This window comes from Anoplolepis gracilipes, chromosome 17 (assembly GCF_047496725.1).
Source record: "Anoplolepis gracilipes chromosome 17, ASM4749672v1, whole genome shotgun sequence".
Taxonomy (NCBI): domain Eukaryota; kingdom Metazoa; phylum Arthropoda; class Insecta; order Hymenoptera; family Formicidae; genus Anoplolepis; species Anoplolepis gracilipes.
Window position 1 is genome coordinate 272704 of NC_132986.1, and position 20206 is coordinate 292909.

Genomic DNA, 20206 nt, shown 5'->3' on the forward strand with positions numbered 1-20206 from the left:
TTATCAACGCAGGATCATCATCATCTTCGCACCGACTGCGCATCCGCGTGAACGCGAACAAATTTCAAAAGATGTATATATATATATATTTTTATATATATTTATACTATTTTTATTTAGATTAATCCCAGAATAAATATAAACCGCAAAACAATTTAGATTAATGTTAATATCTGAATGCAAATGTAAATAAATTGTTTTAATTATGAAAAAAAAATTGTTATTATTTAGAAGAAATGAAAAAAATAGGAAAATGATCAGTCTACTTAAATGGTACTTCAAGACAGCAAATAATGCCTTTTGCAAACCATTGCAAACTTAGATTGTTTGTGGACGTGACTGTTTGGATTGTATAAGATATCTGTATTTTTTCATTTCCCTCTCTTTCTTCTTCTCCTTCTCGATAAAGAGAGTGTCATTCTGATAACCCTAGCTATTTATTATTGATATCAGCGGCTCGACGCGAGTCAGATATACTATAACGGCTGACAATTGACAATGTCACGTGTATTGTTAGGTAAAAGTCGTTGCTGCATTTCCCGATCGCTGCGATTCCAAATGACGGCTAGATACCTGGTGACTGATCCAAAATATGGATTTTTAAAGCAATTAGGTATCACTATCGAGAACCCTGGACTCTACGACGGAAGATGGGGTGGCTCTGGCAAGGTACGCGATCGTCTTGACTTTCTTTTTATCGATAACGATACATTGATTACTGATAAATTATGGAGAAAATCTTAAAAATAAATACAAGTCATCATTGTTATATAACACACAATAAAAGATATTTTTAAATATATAGTTAGTAGAGTCGATATCACCGGCGACCGGCAAAGTGATTGCAAAGATCCGGGAGTCCACGCCACAGGAAGCTAGCAATGCTATCACGGAAGCACGTAAAGCATGGCCACAATGGACATCTATCCCGGCGCCAGCGAGAGGAGATATTGTCCGGCAAATAGGAGACGAACTAAGGAGAAATTTGAAGCCACTAGGATGCTTGGTATCCTTGGAAATGGGTAACACTTAATTATTGTTTTCAAAAGAACTCACTAACAATCTGTATTAATATTGAGCTCTGTATATATAATATCACGTAGACAACTTTGAAGTCATCTAGATAAATTAAAGTAAGATAAGACATATAATATTTTATCTCAGATAAGATAGATGATTTTCAAGTTTATCTAGATAATGGATAAAATTATTAAGTATCTTACAAAACACTAGCAGCATGCTGCTCTTGAATCTGACACCACTGACAACGAGTTAGTGTATATTATATGTATACTGAATGATTTACTTTATAAAGCATTGATTGTGTTTAGCAAAACTCAGCGTTTAGTAAGTGCTCAGTGATTCTTTAATATTGATATTATATTGATTTAAAATTATATTAGTTCTTATCTTTGAATCGCCTTTGGAAATAAATCTAAGAATCAAATATTAAAAAATCTTAAGTGCTTATTAAAGACTTGTGAGTTTTGTTGATTGCAGAATTATCTTGAATAATTTTAAGGCAAATAATCCAAGATATAGACAATATATTCCATTATCTAGATAAAAATGAGATTAAACAATTGCTTCAGCTAAATGATTATCTAGATAACTTCATCTAGACAACAGAAAACACTGTGTATATATATATATATATATATATATATATATATATATATATATATATATATATATATATATAGCGTAAATTGATTTTAATTAATATATACATACACGTGTGCAGGAAAGATATTGCCGGAGGGTATAGGCGAGGTTCAGGAATTCATCGATATATGCGATTACGCGGTTGGATTGTCGCGAATGCTACCCGGCAGCCTATTCCCGTCAGAGAGAAAGAATCACGCGCTCCTGGAGAAGTGGAATTCTCTGGGTGTGGTCGGCGTTATATCCGCGTTTAATTTCCCTATAGCGGTAAATGTGTAATCTTCAGAATTCAGCTTCTGGCACTTTATGAATTCTCCCACTGATTTGCCCGATTTGTCTCAGGTATATGGTTGGAACAGCGCTATCGCCTTGATCTGCGGTAACACCATCGTTTGGAAAGGAGCGCCGAGCACACCTCTGGTGTCCATCGCAACCATCAAGATAATCGCGGGTGTCTTGGAGCGCAATGGTATTCCGGGTTCCGTCGCATCTCTGATCACCGGTGGACCAAATGTCGGGGAGACTCTAGTGAACGATAAACGGTTTGAATTTAGAATTCCATTATAATATAATAGTATTACATGGAAATTGTAACAATCTGGTATCACTACAGAGTACCTCTTATTTCGTTTACCGGAAGTACGAATATAGGAAGAGAAGTAGCGCTCAAAGTTCAACAGAGGTTCGGAAGATCCCTGTTGGAGCTTGGCGGTAATAATGCGTTGATCGGTACGTATAATATCCTCGATGAAATAATCAATTCTCTGTGGATATCAACATAACTGTTTCTCTTCTGTCGACAGTTGCACAAGATGCGGATTTAGAGATGGCAGTGAGAGCGGCGGTTTTCTCATGCGTTGGAACAGCTGGACAAAGATGCACCACAACCAGAAGATTAATATTGCACAAAAAAGTAAAGGACGAATTCTTAGGTAAGCACGATTCGCGATAAGTAACTTGAAGGAATATCTTTACGCAATGTGACGTAACATTATGTTTGTAAAATTTTTAGGAAAATTAAAAACGGCATACAAAAGTATATTAGAACGAGTCGGAGATCCATTGGAGGACGGTGTGTTGTATGGACCGTTGCATAATCAACAAGCAGTCGACGCATACAAGGTATATGCAACAGTTCCAAGCAAAGTATCAAGTTGAGCAAAAGTTCATTTCTTTTTTTTTCTAGTACGAGATCTGTCTAGAAAACGAGACAGAACTCTTTGATTAACCCAGTACTTTTGATTGCAGGCGGCAATTGAAAAAGTCGTAAAAGCCGGTGGCACGATAGAGTTCGGTGGAAAGCAAATAGAACGTCCTGGTTTCTACGTCGAACCGACAATCGTCTCAGGTCTATCGGCCGAAGCGGAGGTGGTGCAGCAAGAAACTTTCGCCCCGATCGTTTACATCCTGGAGGCGAACTCTCTAGAGGAGGCTATCGATCTTAACAATGATGTGGAGCAGGGATTGAGTAGTAGTCTCTTTACTAAAAGCATCGGAAATATATTTCAGGTAAGTATGTGTAAGTATAACTAACACGTGTAAATGTACGTGTACGTTTTACACGTTCAAGTGTATATAATCAGATTAATTTATCGAATCTTGATTCATTACACAGTGGATTGGCCCTCATGGATCAGATTGTGGTATAGTCAACGTCAACATAGGCACTAGCGGCGCCGAAATAGGTGGTGCGTTTGGCGGCGAGAAGGCTACGGGCGGTGGCCGCGAGAGTGGAAGCGACGCGTGGAAACATTACATGCGACGTGCGACGATCACGATCAATCACGGGAATGAACTTCCTCTGGCTCAGGGCATCAAGTTTGAATAAATTAAATAGATGCTGATTTCACAGAAAAAGATTTCAGTGCTTCAATTCAAATCGTATAAAATCCACTTGTATGTCGACGGAAGCTTTCTTGTGGAACTTGTAAACCTTCGGTAGATCGTATCTAAGTTCGGCTATCACCTTTCCTTCCGCGCCGAGCTGTGCCGCCTTCGAGAGAACGTAATCTCGCGTGCTGCTCTTGTGCAGCGAGTAAACTGCGTTGGACGAAAGTTTTATTGCCACCTCAAGGAATTTCATGTCGATGCCGGCATTGTTTTTAGTACCAAAAGGTGGATTCATTATAACAGTGTCAAAGCACTTGTCAAATTTTCCTACAACATTCTGTCATATATATATATATATATGTATACGTTGTATACTTTTAATAAATGTAAACTTGTAAAAAAAACTAGTACGCGTACCTGGTAAATATTGCAGTACATCACATTGAACGATTTCAACGAAGAGTTCTATGTCAGTGCAATTTCTGTATTGTATATCGATTGCGTCCGAATCTACCTCGAATCCAATTACGTATTCAGCGCCAAGCATTTTAGCACCCAAAGATAATATGCCACATCCGGAGCCTAAATCCGCTACGCTTTTACCTTTTATATCGTTAAACTGCGATTGCGCGGTATATAGCATATGTGAGGCAATGTGTGCGCTAGTGGTGTATTGCTCCAGCAAGACTTTTGGCTTTTCAAATACATCCATTTGCTGAAGATATTCTTCTAATTGACGAAGTCGAAGACTAGCCATTATTTTTTCAAAGACTGTCAATTGCAATTTTTCTCCACAAAATTTTATCCAACAAATGCTTTTAAATCCTCTTTCATTAATAATATTTACATACAGTCATTAATAATATCTTAGTTGCTTATGTACATTTGAATATTCTTGCAAATAATAATAATTCATTTACTATCAAATCGAGGGAGAACTGGTAATATCAGATTTCCAAAAGAGGAGTCCTGTGTCACAAAATAACCAAACGAGGCTGCATGTGCGTTGTGCAAAGCTGCTCTTTGAGATGCACTCATCGCTACGCCATCATTAGATTGTATCGCAGGCTATTAAATAGATAAAGATATTGTTGTCAAGCTGAAGTTAAAGATTGTCTTTGATTAAGTAGGGAATATCGACAGAATAGACTTACTACATTTGACGCAGAACCGGTTGATGGAACGCCTAATGATGAATTTAAAGTCGGTGCAACTCCTTGCTTTAATAGCATCTGCTTTTTCAACTGTAGTTCTTCTAAGATTTTTCTATTTTGTAATTCTGCAAAAATAATCAAAGTATATAGTCTGATGTACTAAACAATATATATATAAAAAAAAAAAAAAAAAAAAAAAAGTTGTGTATATTTGTGTCAAGATTACTTACCTCTCGAATTCGATTGTGAAAAAGCCATGAAATTCACATAAGTAATTCAACACTTGGTAAATATCCAGTCAACGACGTAATGATGATTATATTACGAGAATGTTCTCAGGTTACATCAGGTTATATCGTTATTCATCAAATATAACCTCTTCGAATAATTTACTTTTCGAGAAAGTTAAAAAATCATTAACTTAATCAAAATTAGATGGTAAACTCGATGAACTTAAAGGTTTGTACACATATGTATATAAATCTGCATACATAATTGCACAAGTACGCGATAAAGATGCTAAAAATCAAATGTCAAATATAAAAAATGTTGAATTATTATATTAGGCGAGTAATTGATTATTTTTTCCGTATATATATATATATATATTGTATCTTTGACAGACTCACATATAGTCAAAGTATCGTGTATTATTTGTACAAAATATCTGCTGAACAGAATTTTCAGCCCGCACGCTTTCTCTCACGAAATATATCAATTATCGATCGGTAAAAATGTAAAAAATGAGGATCCTCGTGGTACGGCAGATAAATGGTCAACTGCGCCATCTATGCGCGACGTCAGAAACTAACTATGACAGAGGGCGCAGAGACAGTCGCGGTCGCGGCGACGGTCGGGGATGACGCGCCGACGCGAGAATGCGCAGACGCCACCTCGCGGGGCCCAGTCCGATCTCAGAAGTGATTCCGAGGTGTTCATCGATAGTCGCGGTTGCCCGGTTTTCACGCGGATAAACTTGGTCTCGTCGTCGCCTCAGGCCTCGCCGTCCATCCCCCTTCGTTGCTGCTGCTCTGTGAAACAGAAGTGAGTATCCTCGAGATACCGTCGACGCGGGGCGAGCGGCAGAAAGACCATCAGGAATCTTCCTCCGAGAAGCGTTTCGCGGCGGCCGAAAAGCGGTCCGACTGGGTGACGGGTTCTGGCAAAATGGCCGCGCGCGATCTACAACAAACGCGATTACGGGGCATATCGCGGCGCGCGTTCGCTCCATCTCGACGAGAGTCGCGATACGGTGGTCCGTCCGCGTGCGACGCTGACGTCACGCTCCGACGTCGCGGTAGTTGCCGAACGTCGTGGTCGTCGTGGTCGTCGCGATATCCCGGGGCGCGAACGTCGGCGACGCACGTCACCCAATGCGAATTGATTTTTTCCCCGCGACGAAGTGCGCGCCCTTGCCGTCTCGCGGCCCTTCGAGAGAGAGAGATCCCCGAGAGAAAGACGCAGCGCGTCCTTATCTTATCCATTTTAAACAGACGATGCGCGAGCACCTTTGACAGACGACTCTGATAATGCGCGATCAGCTGTCATCGCGCGAACTCCTTTCTTTCTTTCTTGCTCTCTCTCTCTCTCTTTCTCTCTCTCTCTATTTCTACCTGTCGATCGAGGTTGCAATATCAATCACTGATATCGTATCCTTCAAAATTAATAGAGCCTCGGAGAGTCTTTGAGTTTCCTTTTTTCTATATCTTTGTATATATATATCTCAATATAATATATTAACGCAACTATATAAGAATAGTGGTTTCTCAGAATATATATATCATGTCAATTTCTCCGAGTAACTTTATGACCCTAAAGGCTTACTGCAGCTCAATCGAAATCGTTTCAACCCCGCAGGATGGTCGATGCCTCCGGTCGTCGCCGTCCAATGCTTTTCTACGACTCACCCCGTTTATTGTTTTCTTTCCTTAGTTATAGTTTAAGTGTCTTGCGACAGATTCACAATTTTGGACAAAAGTAATTTTGTATAAATCTTGGCTTTTACTTCCGCATTAGCTTCATCTTTTTTTATATCGTAAAATTGCATTGCCACGAAAGTCAGTCGTGCTTCTAATTGCACGATCGATTCGCTATTTCTGAATAAATGAATCATGCATCAACGCGTGGCTGTAATTAATTCACAAATAAGAAATTCGGAACTCTGATTTCACACTGATTGTGAGTCAATCATTTTACGCGCGTTAATTAATTTTGAGAGTAATTAACACGATACGATAAAATTTCAGTTCGGTGACGTCGAATTAATAAAAACTTCAACCCTTAATGAATTTCATCTGTCTTGTTTAAACGATGGAATTCATTATTGCTGTTGCAATCGAGGCTCTAAACTCTAAACATCAAGATATGAACCTTGATACGAGGTGTACATGGTTCCATCGGTGTGTCACGCGATGACAGTTCCTGTAACCGGTTTCCGTTAGACGGGACACTCTATCGTGAAAGTCTAAGGATCGATTAGAGTGTATGATTTCAAGATAAACCGCTTTCCCTACGTCAAGAGCAGTCTTAATCGATCGAATGTTGATCTCCATTTATGGATAACATTTTTATTTGTTATCGCGTGTAAGTAGATTAGTCGAGGAAAGCAACGGCGCGTAGGACAAATCCAAGTGCGCGTCTCTCGCGAGGTCAAGAAAGTCGACAGTCACTCACCTGGTTCGGTGATCCCACAACAGTGCGAACCCCAGCGATCGTGAGATCGAGCAACATATATAGAAAGATATAGAAAGTTCGTTAGCTCGATGATCAAAATTTACAATTGCGTCACGCGTTTGAGCTGCAACTTATTTTTTACTACATCTTTTTGCCGTATATGTAAACAAACTATTTATGCATAAAAGTACGAAAACTAGAGATAAATCATACAAGTTTATTTCTGAATCGAATTATTGTAATCAATTATTCTCCGAGATGAATTATTGCAAATTCAACGTACGTGAGAAATTGGGAAAAATTATTAATTTTTTTTTACATATATAAAAATCTTTACATAAATGAATAATTTTCTAAAAATTATTTGTGCGCGATTTATTTATAAAATTTTGTATTACAGTTTACTTATGAAAAAAAAATAACAATGTTTTCGTGAAAATCACTTTTTTTTTTTTTTTTGCCCAGAAGGACCTTTGACCGATAAGGGCAAAGCTCTTTCAACCCGAAAGGAATTCCTGCATATTATCGTGACGTATTCGCAACAAGGACACTGTAAATTATGCGTATTTCCCATTTATATGCGGTTACTTTCATCGACGTCGCAACTGCATCGCGTGCAATCCACGATCCAGTTTTTCAAACAAAGTACATCCTAATCTTGAATGATTAATACCATTACTCACATTCGTATACATCAGTGAAAAATGCATACATTATATTATCGAAAATTTTTTATTCTATTTTTATATCTTTTCTTCTCTAATATTTATAACATTTTTTTCTAAGAAAAATATTTTCCAAAAAGTAGTATATTATATATAATATATATATATATATATATATATATATATATATACACTTGTATTGTATTTAATTTATTAAAATCGTGTGTATACCGAATATACAATAAATATCAATAGTATTCAAATTTAAACGCTATATAATGGAATGTACTTAAAATGTAGATATTATTTATTATTGTTATTATTATTGCACATATATCGAAGTATTATTCAGGGAGCTCGACACGTTTCTCCGTATCTGTAACGGCACGTATCTCCGCGCTATTCAATCTCGATAACATAACACGCTCCTTAACGTTACGGCAATGTTGCCGTAAGGTAGAAAGAGGCCTCTTATGAATATTTAAATGCACCGCAAGGCGAAAATATACGCGACCGCCGCCGCCGCCGCCGGAGGGTGGGCGTGCTGCCGGTTTATCGATCACGGCGCATCGCACGACGGATAACCATTCCACGCGGTGGAAGCGTCGCGACGCCCTGCGCCGACGCGCGCCTTTACAGCCCTTCAAGGTCCTTCCTCCAGATTGTTTCCTTATTCAAAGCTCAATTCACATTTGCAATCCAGATCTGTCTTGTTGTTCTATTAATTTATCATATTTTTTGTTATTGGAGAAAATTAAAATGTCATTGAAACGCAAAAAAATTATTACTATTTTTAATTTAATTCGTATAATTTTAATTATTTAATTATAATTTATATAAAATTTCTAATATTTTTTAATATAATAATTTTAGTATAATTAATATAATATCGAGAAGAAATTAAAATTTATCGTCAAAGTATGAAAAATTTATTATTGCGTTTTTATTTAATATTGCGTTTGATTATTTCAGTTGTCGTCGTCTCGAATAATATGATACAAAAAAAAAGTATAGAGTCGAAAATATGTAATATATTTTTTTGACAGAAAATCAGAAGAAAAACCAGAGTTTTTTCTTTCAAATATTCGTGACAGTCGCGTTACATGACTCTGTCGATTGTTTCTCGGCAAAAAAAAAAATCCTATTTAATTTCTTTTTATATACTTTTACAGTAGATAACGCTCGACAATCGATATACTGTGAACGCAGATGTGTCGTTTTGCATCGTTAAATTCGAGATTGTTGATATACCGGGCGACCATGCTCTCAAGACCGTTCGTTATATATTATCGTCGCGTCAACATCGTGATTGCGTGCTTCACTTTTCTCCTTCAGGTCTTCCCTTTCCCTTTCGTGCACCCTTGATGCAACGTGAAAAATTGTTATCGATCCGGCAAAAATCGTGCCGCCTAAGCGACCGCTTTCGTGCAAGCGACACTCATTCCATCCACGCTGATTTCTCCCGCGCGCGACGATGGAAAGTAAAATAAACCACGCGACACATTGATTTCAGGCGCGTATTGTATACGCGGAAATAAAGTTTCCTTTCCCGCGATGGGAAAAATATATGTAGGACTAACGCAATGTCTACGCCATGTCAAAAACCCAGCAGCAATCAAATATGATAGCGGATGAAAAAAAGCAATTTTTTTTTTTTTTTTTTTTAATGAAGTTATTTCGTACAAATAACGAAAGAAATATTATACAAAAGGTGTAGATTTCTTTTTTAAAGTGGATCATGAAATCGATCGCAATTCAAACGTTAATACCTCGCTTAGTTTTTAACGCTATGCACATGTGCAAGGACGAGTTAAAGCTACAGATATATATATATATATATATATATATATATATGTAAAGTTTATATATACTTTGTACTTGTCTAAGGGTGATATCATTTTTGTTATAGGCGATGCCGATGACGCGGTACTGAGGTCGTTGAGAGGTGACTGGAAGACCTACTCGCGGCTCCGCGGAATCACCATCGAGGTATCCAGCCGAGTCACACACGAGGATCATGAAAATGGTGCTGTCTCAACGTCAGAGGGAGGAGCTGTAAGTCTCCTGAAACAAAAAAAGAAAAACTTCATCGATGCCCCTTCGATTCGCGTTATTATTCCCATCTCGACGTTTGCGGCGCACGCCCCACAGGTTTCTCCCTATTCAGACCTACTCTCCTCGAGAGAAACGTTCTACGTCGTACTCTTTTTCTTCCGACCCACGAAGGTGGTACACGCGAACGCGTGCTGCAGTGCCGGGAACGGATCAATCGAGGAAATACGCAAGGCTTCCCCCTCGTGTATCTCGTACCACCTACGTACATATCTATTTATCCACCTACGCTAAAGTTCTCTCACAGCGTTTTCAACCTGATTTTTTTTTTTTTTTTTTTTTTTTTTTTAATATATTTTATGCAACTCTTTGCATATGCATTCCTGGATGCATAAAGAATTTCTGAGATCTCAATATTTATTTTATTTTATTTATTTATTATTTTATTCATTTCATTATGTATTTTAGAGTACTTTTGATTAACAATTTGTTTTCTCCTTTTAATAACTGTGTTGAAAATCCTTCCCCGAGTACTCGGTTTAAAGTTATCAGATTCATTGTTTTGTTAATTAAATATTTCGTAAATGTTTATCGACAGATGAAGTGCACGCTAGGAATGTCATTACATTGCTATGCGATAATCTTTCTAGCTACCTTGGCATCATTAAACTGGCATTGGATCTTAATGAGCTAACTGTGCAATTAGTTCGTTCTATTTTGCATAATCGTGGGCGCATAAACCGCGTGGGAGACGCTCTTGAATTTTCCCATGACTCCAGTCTTCGATTTCACGGAGGAGAGAAAACCCAACGTGTACGTCATGAGTCACTCAAACCAGCGAGGGAATAACGATCCGCGAGAGTTCTTCGGCACTCGCTCCGCGCGTGTGTGACTGTGTTTCCTGTCCGAGTGCTGTCGTGCGAGAGAATCGAACGCCAATCGCTGTCATTATCTCGCCATGTCCCTAATTCGTCCTTATCTCTTGACGCAACGCGCGTTTTTGCACGACGCTCTAGCCATTTCTCTTCTCGTCCTCAATGTTCCACGGAATATTGAGGCGACCGAATCTCGCCTTCCTCGTCTCTAAATCGAAGAACGCATGTTTCAAAAGTATTTACGATAAATATTATTTGACATATTTATATGAAAACTAGAGATTCTACAATAAGATTTGCGACAATCCGGAACAAAAATGGCGAATGAAAAAAAGATAATATTTGTTTTCTTTCTCACATATCGTGTAATAATTATTTCTTATTTTTTTTAATGTTGAATTTATGTTCCATTTTTTAATATATTTTTTCCATGTAATATTATATAAATATTTTTCACGTAATAAGTAAATATTAATACGTTATCTTTTTATAGCTATCTGTCTCTTTCTTTTTCCGAAAAGGTACCGAATGGAACATAAATGTCAGACCAATCAAAAGACAGATCTGATTGTCACAACTCTTATTATACGGGATCTCTAATGAAAACTATATACAAATACTATATATTTCTAACGAAATATATTCTGGAAATTATGAGAATTCCTCGATAAAGTTTTTTCTCTCGTGATTGGAAAGTATCGGAATTGAATTGCGAACGAGTGTTTGAATCGTGCTCTTGGATTATTCAAGCGACCATTTTCGTCGTTCTCGTGCAAGCGCCCCACGTATAATGCAACCCCGCGGTGACGCGTCGTGCATCGATCTCATCCTCCGATCTATACCAGTTAATTTCTATGACGCAAAATCTCTCGTCGATCCTGTCGGGACGGGCATGTTCGGGGATGATGGTCGGTGGTGAGGGTGTCCGTCGAGAGAGCACGCGCATATTGCGCGATCGATAGGACGAATCGGCGACGGTGGAGCCTTTGGAGTGAAACGAGAAAGAGAACGAGGGAGAGAAAGAGAGAGGAACTAGCTCCCCCGCCAGCTGGCTAAGAGGGAGAGACCTCTCATCGATCAGCACAGGTGTCGGGTCGTCCATGTTGTTTTCCACCTTGGATTAGAACGTCCTCGACGACTGTTCTCTAGAGGATGTACGTCTCTCACTTTCGGGCTTCCCGTAAAATGACACGGGGGTGAATAATAGAGAGACAATTAGTGTTTATAACAGGCAAATGCTTGTCTGTGGGTTCTTCATGTCATGCGGATAGTTAATGTCTCATGTATATTATTCCGTAATATAAATTGACCTTTCAACCTTTAAATGTCTTCGCGAGATTCTCTTTAGACCCTCCAGCTTTGCAATTTTCTCCAAAGTTTTATTATTATTTTCTTAAATTACAGATATAGTTGTAAAGATATAGTTGTGATCTACGCAATATTGCGCTAATAATGTAAAAGTATTACTTTCGTATTTTTAGAAAAGTGCTGAGAGATTGTTATAAAATCTCAAAAAGCTAAAATAAGAAATTTTGCTGGGCATTTATTGTACTTTGGTCACTCGTCAAAAATTGTTGAAACTCGAATGGCATGTGTCGTTACATCCACCAAATTCACCAGACCTAGCGTCACCAGATTACTGTTTGTTTCGATTTTTACAAAACGCCTTGAATGGAAAAAAAATTCGATTTTGATAAAGCCTTCAAACGCTACTTCGATCGGTTTTCCGCGGAAAAAGATCAAAAGCTTTTTGAGAATGGAATCATGAAGTTGCATAAAAAATGGCAATGACTTTGTTGTCAACCCAATTCATACTGAAATTAGATCTGATTAGATATTTAATAAAAGGTTTGCTTTGTAATCAATTCAATATGTTTATTCGTGAAACTTAAGTGAATTACAGTTTTACACTGATATCAATGTGCAAAAAATCAGAAATTATCTTTCGTCTTGTACTCCCCATTAATTTCTCTGTGAATCATCTTAATTAAGGAGAGCAAGGACATTTTAAAATTTGATCTATTTATGTCGCAAAGCAAAAGAGGGAGCAAAGAAAGAAACAACTAAGCTTCTGTTTCGCCTCCCGATCTTTATTTACGAGAACGTCTCTCGAAACATTGTCACATAGTATATAAAGAGGAGAAAGAGGTGACCAGAAAGTTTAGTTAATTGTTGCGGATATTTATATGTATTCGAAAAATATTACCTGACACGAGTTCAATTCTGCAGAAACGTTTTATTTGTCACCAGCATTTGAAATGCTGCGGATATTTATTACAAGACATTTTGATGAATTTTCCGGAAAACTCTTGGATGAGACATTACTAGACCGAATGCCTCCTCGCGTTTATACATGCCCTCGATTTACGAGCGAAAGAAAATATTCTCAGTTCCGTCATCATTTGCAAATCAATCGTGAGTAAATATATCTTAAGCCTACCACAATCCAAGATATGTTCTCAGCGTTTCAACAAAGCAAATTCCATCTGCGGCTGCGAATAAATTAAACCTCGCTCTCCCTCGCTCTCCCTCGCTCCTATCGATCATCGCTTGTATCGACAACGAATTTTGAATGCCGTGACTTTCGCACAGATAGAATCGCGCAGACGAATATCCGAGCTCTATCTTCGTTTTTTCGTTCAGAAAGAAACTTGAATCGAGATCTCCTTCATTTTATTCTCGCAAGGAATTTGCGAGAGTTGAAGTATAGAGGCGAAGCAGGCTCGCCCTCCGCCCTCCACCCTCGTAATGAAAGCTACCTACCTGCCTCTACCTCGATCATTCTTTTCCTACCTGTAACGCACAGCGTCCGCTGCCAGCATATTGTGCGTGTTTGTGATATAAAGTTTCTCACACCGCGCTCTATAAACTTCTTATGAATTCTACCTCTGTCATTATCCACCTGTGCGATCCCTTTCTTAATTTTCCACGAATTATGTACAATTAACTACGCAAATTGTGACAATACAGTGCATGACTTTGCGTTCTGAGTTTACACTGACAAGTATATGTATAAGTCTACCAAGTTGATAAGTCACGGATTTTTTCCCTCCCAAAGAGTATGAATTATTATTGATACATGCATCGCTTTTTATATTATTATATAAAATATGGTTTCTCCATATTTTTTAGAGCTTCTAATCTTCGGCTAAACTATATGAACTTGTTATTACTTGATTCTATGTTAGCTCATTATCGATCGCGCGAAGAAAAGCCAATTCCTAATTTAGCCTAGTATCAGGTAACAGATAATCGTATTAGTTTATTTTTACATGCTTCCAAGTATTTTTTTGACATGACACATTGTTATAAAAACTTTTCTATCGTCTGTCAAAAATGTTACATATATATGTTAAAAGAAACTTATATCATATTTAATTTCACACACGGGTATAAAGATATATCAGTAATTTTTATTATTTGCGTATTTTATTGTAATATTTAATATTACTTTTATACTGCTGTCAAGTAGTTTTTGAATCAAACCGTAGAGTCAGAATGACGGATATTCTTTCATTCATTAAAACGAATGTCATAAACCAGTTTAGCACATCGACACGTGGTGGTTCAACGATTGCTGCAACGTTTCTCGTTAAGGCAAGTTTGTTTTTTTTCCCCCTTTTTCTTTCGATTATATACGTTTAGAACGAGTCGCCTCTACGCGTCACGTGTTAGACGCAAAACAAAGATTGCGAGGCTTCGCGAACGATAATTTGCCGTCACGTGAAGAAAAGTCAGGTGAATAGAGACGAATGACCGACTCGAGGCCTTTCACCCTGGCATACAAGTTTGCCCGACTTTCAATCTCTTTCCCACGTATCCAACACCTGCCTTACGGTCTCTTCCCCCATCTTCTATTGTATCGGATCGCAGGTTTTATCCGGCGTTTTATCTTTATCGCGTCATAAACAGGCCGACGCCAACGCAGAACAATTGGAGATTAAAGCTATCGCGCTATGTCCCTCTCTCTCCCTCTCTTAATTCTACTCATATAGCGATTCCTGGCGAGAAAGAGTGTATGAATAAAAGCGACGCAAACGATAAAATTTACCATTTGATTTTTTTCTTTTAATTATTGGCATTTTAATTATTTATTCGGCTAAAAAAACAGTTACTGGTAAATTTTTCAACTTGGCTTAAATGCCTATAAATACAAATTAATGATATTTCAGAAATAAGGCGATTGCGGACTATCTTAGCACTAATGGCTATCAAGATGCACTGGAAGCATTTAAAAAGGAAGCTGATATGCCAGGAGAAGTGGAAAGGAAGTATGGCGGCCTTTTGGAGAAGAAGTGGACCTCGGTTATACGATTACAAAAGAAGGTATAATAAAGTGTCTTTCATTTAAGAAAGTTGAGAAATATTCTCTCTTTCTATTGACTTTTGACTCTATGTTGCTGACTCGCAAGAAAAAGATTTATTTATCGCATTTAACAGAGTAGCCTTTTGAATGACGTATAATAAAATTATAGGTGATGGAATTGGAATCTAAACTCTCTGAGGCTGAAAAAGAGTTCATAGAAGGCGCACCGACACGTGGTAAGAGATCGCCGTCCGAATGGATACCGAGGCCGCCGGAAAAATTCAGTCTGACCGGACACAGAGCCCCCATCAATAGAGTTATTTTCCATCCTGTTTTTAGTCTCGTAGTATCGGCCAGCGAAGATGCCACCATTAAGGTGAGATGACAATTTGTTTACCGCGTCTATCTCAACGTGAACGTATCTTGTTTTTACGCTTATCTATCCATTCTCTTCCTCGAAAGGTATGGGACTTTGAAAGCGGCGATTTTGAAAGAACGCTAAAAGGCCACACCGACAGTGTACAGGACATTGCGTTCGACGCCTCGGGCAAACTGCTCGCCTCTTGTAGCGCGGACATGACTATCAAGCTGTGGGATTTCCACCAGTCGTTCGCCTGCGTCAAGACCATGCACGGCCACGATCATAACGTCAACTCGGTCGCGTTTGTGCCACAGGGTGACTTTGTAGTGAGCGCCTCTAGGGATAAGACCATTAAGATCTGGGAGGTGGCAACGGGCTACTGCGTGAAAACGCTCACCGGGCATAGAGAGTGGGTGAGAATGGCGCGAGTTAGTCCATGTGGCGAGCTCATCGCCAGCTGCTCAAACGATCAGACTGTACGAGTGTGGCACGTGGCGACGAAAGAGACAAAGGTAATTCAATGAGATATGCATTCTTGTCCTAGATCATTTAAGCACCAACGTAGGATGTAAGGGCGCAAATCAAAACTCGAGTTTTTTTAAATAAAAAACGCATTTATTTGAACCTTTTGGCCCATTTTTGAACTATCTTCAGCGATACAACGTAAACATATATAATCATATAACACATTATGACCCGGTTATTCCAACTTCTTGATAGATAGATTTACCCGTCAGTTACCTATCAAGTACATCTGTCGTGTTTAAATATTCAACGATTCAGCGGCAACCATTTTACCTGTCAGTTACCTGGTGGAGTAGCGAGTAAAGTTATCTCTTGGTAAGAGCAATTTAACTCGTAGGTAAATTCTGCCAATAGATAGAACAACAGATATTGACATTTGCCTGATAGATAACTGACGGATAAATCTATCTCTCTAAGAAGTACGCAGACACGCAAACTGTAATAAATTTCTTACCGGCTCCAAACTTTACAAAAAAAAAAAAAAAAAAAAATACCAAATGCGTGCTCCAATATTTTTAATAAAATCGTTTAATATCAGGTCGAGTTCAGAGAACACGAACATGTAGTCGAGTGTATCGCATGGGCGCCGGAGAGCGCGAGAGCGTCGATCAACGCGGCGGCCGGAGCGGACAACAAGGGCGCGCACGAGGGACCTTTCCTCGCGTCTGGCTCTCGGGATAAGACGATTCGCGTGTGGGACGTCGCTGCCGGGGTGTGCCTCTTCACCCTCATCGGACACGATAACTGGGTGCGATGCATCGTCTTCCATCCTGGCGGCAAGTTTATCGTCAGCGCGTCCGACGATAAAACGCTGCGAGTCTGGGATACGCGCAATAAACGAGTGATGAAGACCCTCGAAGCGCACGTTCACTTCTGCACTTCTGTCGGTTCGTATTTTCTCCTCGCGCTTTGTTCATAAATCAAACAAATTTCTTATTACTATTATAGATATATAGATAGATGAAAGAGTTAATTCCCGATATATACTACTCGTTTATACTTGTAGATTTCCACAAGAATCATCCTTACGTGGTCACCGGGAGCGTCGATCAAACGGTGAAGATCTGGGAGTGCCGCTAGTCACCGAATTTTAGATTTTCCGTTAGACATCGCGAACGGAAGAGAATGGAAATATGAAAAATGAGAGAAAAGACGAACGCGCGTCCACTTTAATGGAATCGGCCGAAAGAGTAAGCTGCTACAAAAGCTATCGTACATATGCTATTAATATTAATATTATTATTATTATTATACATAAACCACACATAAACCACGTATGATTAAGAACTCTTTAATTAATTTATAATAAAGTATAATTAGTAATTATATTACAATACATCGTTTTACGGCAATGAACTGCACTATTCGAGGAGAGTGAATCGAGAGGCGATCGTAAGGGTCAAATGATCGAGAGGACGCTCCCACGAGTTCGCATTACGGATTATCTACAGACGCGGATTGGAAGGAGAGAGGGAAAGAGGGAGACCGGGGGGGGGGAGGGAGGGGGAATATTAATGCCATATACAATTACAAGAGTTATATTCCTTTAGACAGTTGTGCAATTGTGGTAGGCATTATTTTGTACATAATACGTGTCCTTACGCGGCGCGAAATTTGATGTCGATGACGAGTATAACTCCTTCTTTCATTTTCTCTTACTCCTCTCTTCGCAATCCTGCTTATGCAATACATATATCTGTTAAAGTATTACCAGCTGATCACACATACATACATACACGAGAGAGAGAGAGAGAGAGAAAGAGAGAAAGAAGATCGTCCTCCTCGATTATGATCTTGCGTAAGAGAAATCGCGTCGAATCTCTTCAGTTCTCTATCGACGGTGGCGAAAATTTCGGCTGTGGCGTCCACCTTCGCGCAAACCACGTACACGACGGTAACTTAAGTTCGTTGTCATTTATATTCGCGCGCTCTCCTCGAGAGTTCTCTTAGAAAGAATAAAGAACGAAAAAGATGCTCCGCTCCTTCTTTATTCATATAATAAATATATATAAATATATATATACACACAAATATATAAACATATTACACGCATGTATAGACGCGTATTGCTTTGTATCATGCAAAGTACCGAGCGTCAAATGTCTCATCTAATATCGATTCGCGCGTGTATTTGGATAGATATTGAGTTGTTATATACCACACGTCTGCCACATTGATAAAAAAATTTATTTTACGGGACACGTAACGTGTAACGTCGCAAACAATATATACGCAAGTAAGATGACAATGGTATAGATTAACAAAAAAAGAAAAAAAAATAGTATGCCAAAACTCTGTCTCTCAACCGGATAAATAAATATATATTGTTACATGTCTATCTGTATAGATCGGATTTTTCTTCGCCAAAATGCGTGTCCCTACAATGTGAATTCCATTATATTACACACAATATATTAATACATTTACATATAATCGAATCTCATAGCCAAAAAAATATCAAATTGATCGAAGGCTTTGCAAACACACATATATATATATATATGCATGTGTTTAATATTTATTTATTTTCTCAAATAAAACACACATTTGTAGAGAATCGAATGATTCTTATCTAATGAGACTTAAGAAGAATAATCGAGACGAAGAATAGTGACAATGAAAAATCGACTCGTGTACTTGACGTCCAAATTCACTGTGTATTATCAATAATGTTACATAATAATAGACGCACAGCCGAATCTTGAGAGTGCAACAATTGAAATTGAAAAATGTTCAAGTAAAACAGATGAGAGAAGAGATGGGAAAAGATTCAATGCATATAAAAGTTTGGCAGCATATAGTTCATTGCGTGGATCCCAAGAAAGAGGTGTGTATTGGTACTAGTTGTATCTTTTAGTTTTAACTACTATTAGTCGTAGCGCGCAGACATAATTTAGACAGTAGAAGGAAAATAAGAGAATAAACTTCAGAGAGATACAAAGTTAACAATTGATCGATCACACACGCATACACACGCATATACACACACATATGATGAAGCGTTCAATTTTGAGACATTCGATAAAAAGGAAAATAATCACACAAGAATATGAAAGGTGCAAAGTCATTAATCGATGCATAATTGCTTAATTAAGGTTGATTTTTCAAACATTTAATTATTGTCTGCTATCTTTTCCTGCTGTTTCTCCCATGTTCAGCCTCCAGAACCGAATATAAGAAAAATACAAACCCCTGAGAAGAGATACCTCCTCAATTAATGTGGTACTAAATTATTTTGATGAACAATAAACAGAGTTGTCACTATAAGTTGTGTGAGATCGTTATATGCTACATATCATCACCTCTGGTTCTTAGAACCGATATTTCTTTTTTTTTTTTTTCTTTTTACAGATTTCTTGTATTAATTGAATACATAATATTTCTGTTAATTTAATTTTCGACTTAGAATTTCTGTAGCTTTCATCCAACGGTAGACTTAAGGATTTTCCTCTGCAATACGCATTAATCTACACGCATGACAGTATTTTATATAGTACAATAGGACAAGAATTAGAGCAATGTAGTACTGTGTAATTGTAAGGTAAACGCATACCAAACATCTATTGTGCGTATATTTATACGTAGGGATGATGTAATTTAAAAAAGTTATGTATAGCTATCGCGCCTTTCATAAGATTCACGATAGCTTCTGTGACTTGCTTTCTATTTGCTTGGGAGATGATGATACCAACAAGTAGATTTACAATAAAGTACCCTTCGTCATTTGTGATATACACGATTGGCAGATTAATTTATTGAGTTCCTATAATAGTTAGCTACAAGTAGCTCCTTGAAGAATATCATTTACCAAGATTCTAACAATGATTGAAACAAGATGTGGTAAATATATATTTGATTTCATATTTAATTTGAATAATTTCAAGGATAAAAAAATTCATTTTTTTTTTTTTTTTTTTTTTTTTTTTTTTTTAAATATATGATTGCATATTGCAGTCTCCCTCTCCTCTTAATCAATTAAAATTATTATTAGATTGTGTTAAATTAAAATATATTTAAAAATTATGTTGAATCTAATCCGATTTTAATTAATTAAAAAAATACAGTATGAAAGAAAAATAATAAAATATACATATTATTTC

At 37.8% G+C, this 20206-nt stretch overlaps 4 protein-coding genes across 4 annotated transcripts; 2 read left to right on the forward strand and 2 right to left on the reverse strand.

Moving 5' to 3' along the window:
* Window positions 1–533: 533 nt before the first annotated feature.
* On the forward strand, window positions 534–3899 carry Aldh7a1 (aldehyde dehydrogenase 7 family member A1). Its single transcript, XM_072910062.1, has 9 exons — window positions 534–669; window positions 806–1022; window positions 1745–1932; window positions 2008–2207; window positions 2279–2394; window positions 2469–2597; window positions 2678–2787; window positions 2914–3174; window positions 3281–3899. The coding sequence occupies exons 1-9, from the start codon at window positions 559–561 to the stop codon at window positions 3491–3493; spliced, it is 1545 nt and encodes a 514-aa protein (XP_072766163.1). The 5' UTR covers window positions 534–558; the 3' UTR covers window positions 3494–3899.
* LOC140675486 (rRNA N(6)-adenosine-methyltransferase Mettl5-like) lies at window positions 3143–4253 on the reverse strand. Its single transcript, XM_072910065.1, has 2 exons — window positions 3913–4253; window positions 3143–3822 (listed from the first exon to the last, which is right to left on the reverse strand). Exons 1-2 carry the CDS (start codon window positions 4250–4252, stop codon window positions 3527–3529), a joined length of 636 nt encoding a protein of 211 aa, XP_072766166.1. The 5' UTR covers window position 4253; the 3' UTR covers window positions 3143–3526.
* A 149-nt stretch (window positions 4254–4402) lies between these two features.
* Window positions 4403–5144, reverse strand: LOC140675487 (SOSS complex subunit C homolog). Its single transcript, XM_072910067.1, has 3 exons — window positions 4880–5144; window positions 4650–4774; window positions 4403–4563 (listed from the first exon to the last, which is right to left on the reverse strand). The coding sequence occupies exons 1-3, from the start codon at window positions 4905–4907 to the stop codon at window positions 4408–4410; spliced, it is 309 nt and encodes a 102-aa protein (XP_072766168.1). The 5' UTR covers window positions 4908–5144; the 3' UTR covers window positions 4403–4407.
* Window positions 5145–5534: 390 nt separating this feature from the next.
* Lis-1 (LisH and WD40 domain-containing Lis-1) lies at window positions 5535–19840 on the forward strand. The gene is made up of 7 exons (XM_072910061.1): window positions 5535–5693; window positions 9897–10042; window positions 15087–15240; window positions 15390–15596; window positions 15683–16093; window positions 16645–16993; window positions 17113–19840. Exons 2-7 carry the CDS (start codon window positions 10005–10007, stop codon window positions 17184–17186), a joined length of 1233 nt encoding a protein of 410 aa, XP_072766162.1. The 5' UTR covers window positions 5535–5693; window positions 9897–10004; the 3' UTR covers window positions 17187–19840.
* The last annotated feature ends 366 nt before the right edge of the window (window positions 19841–20206 follow it).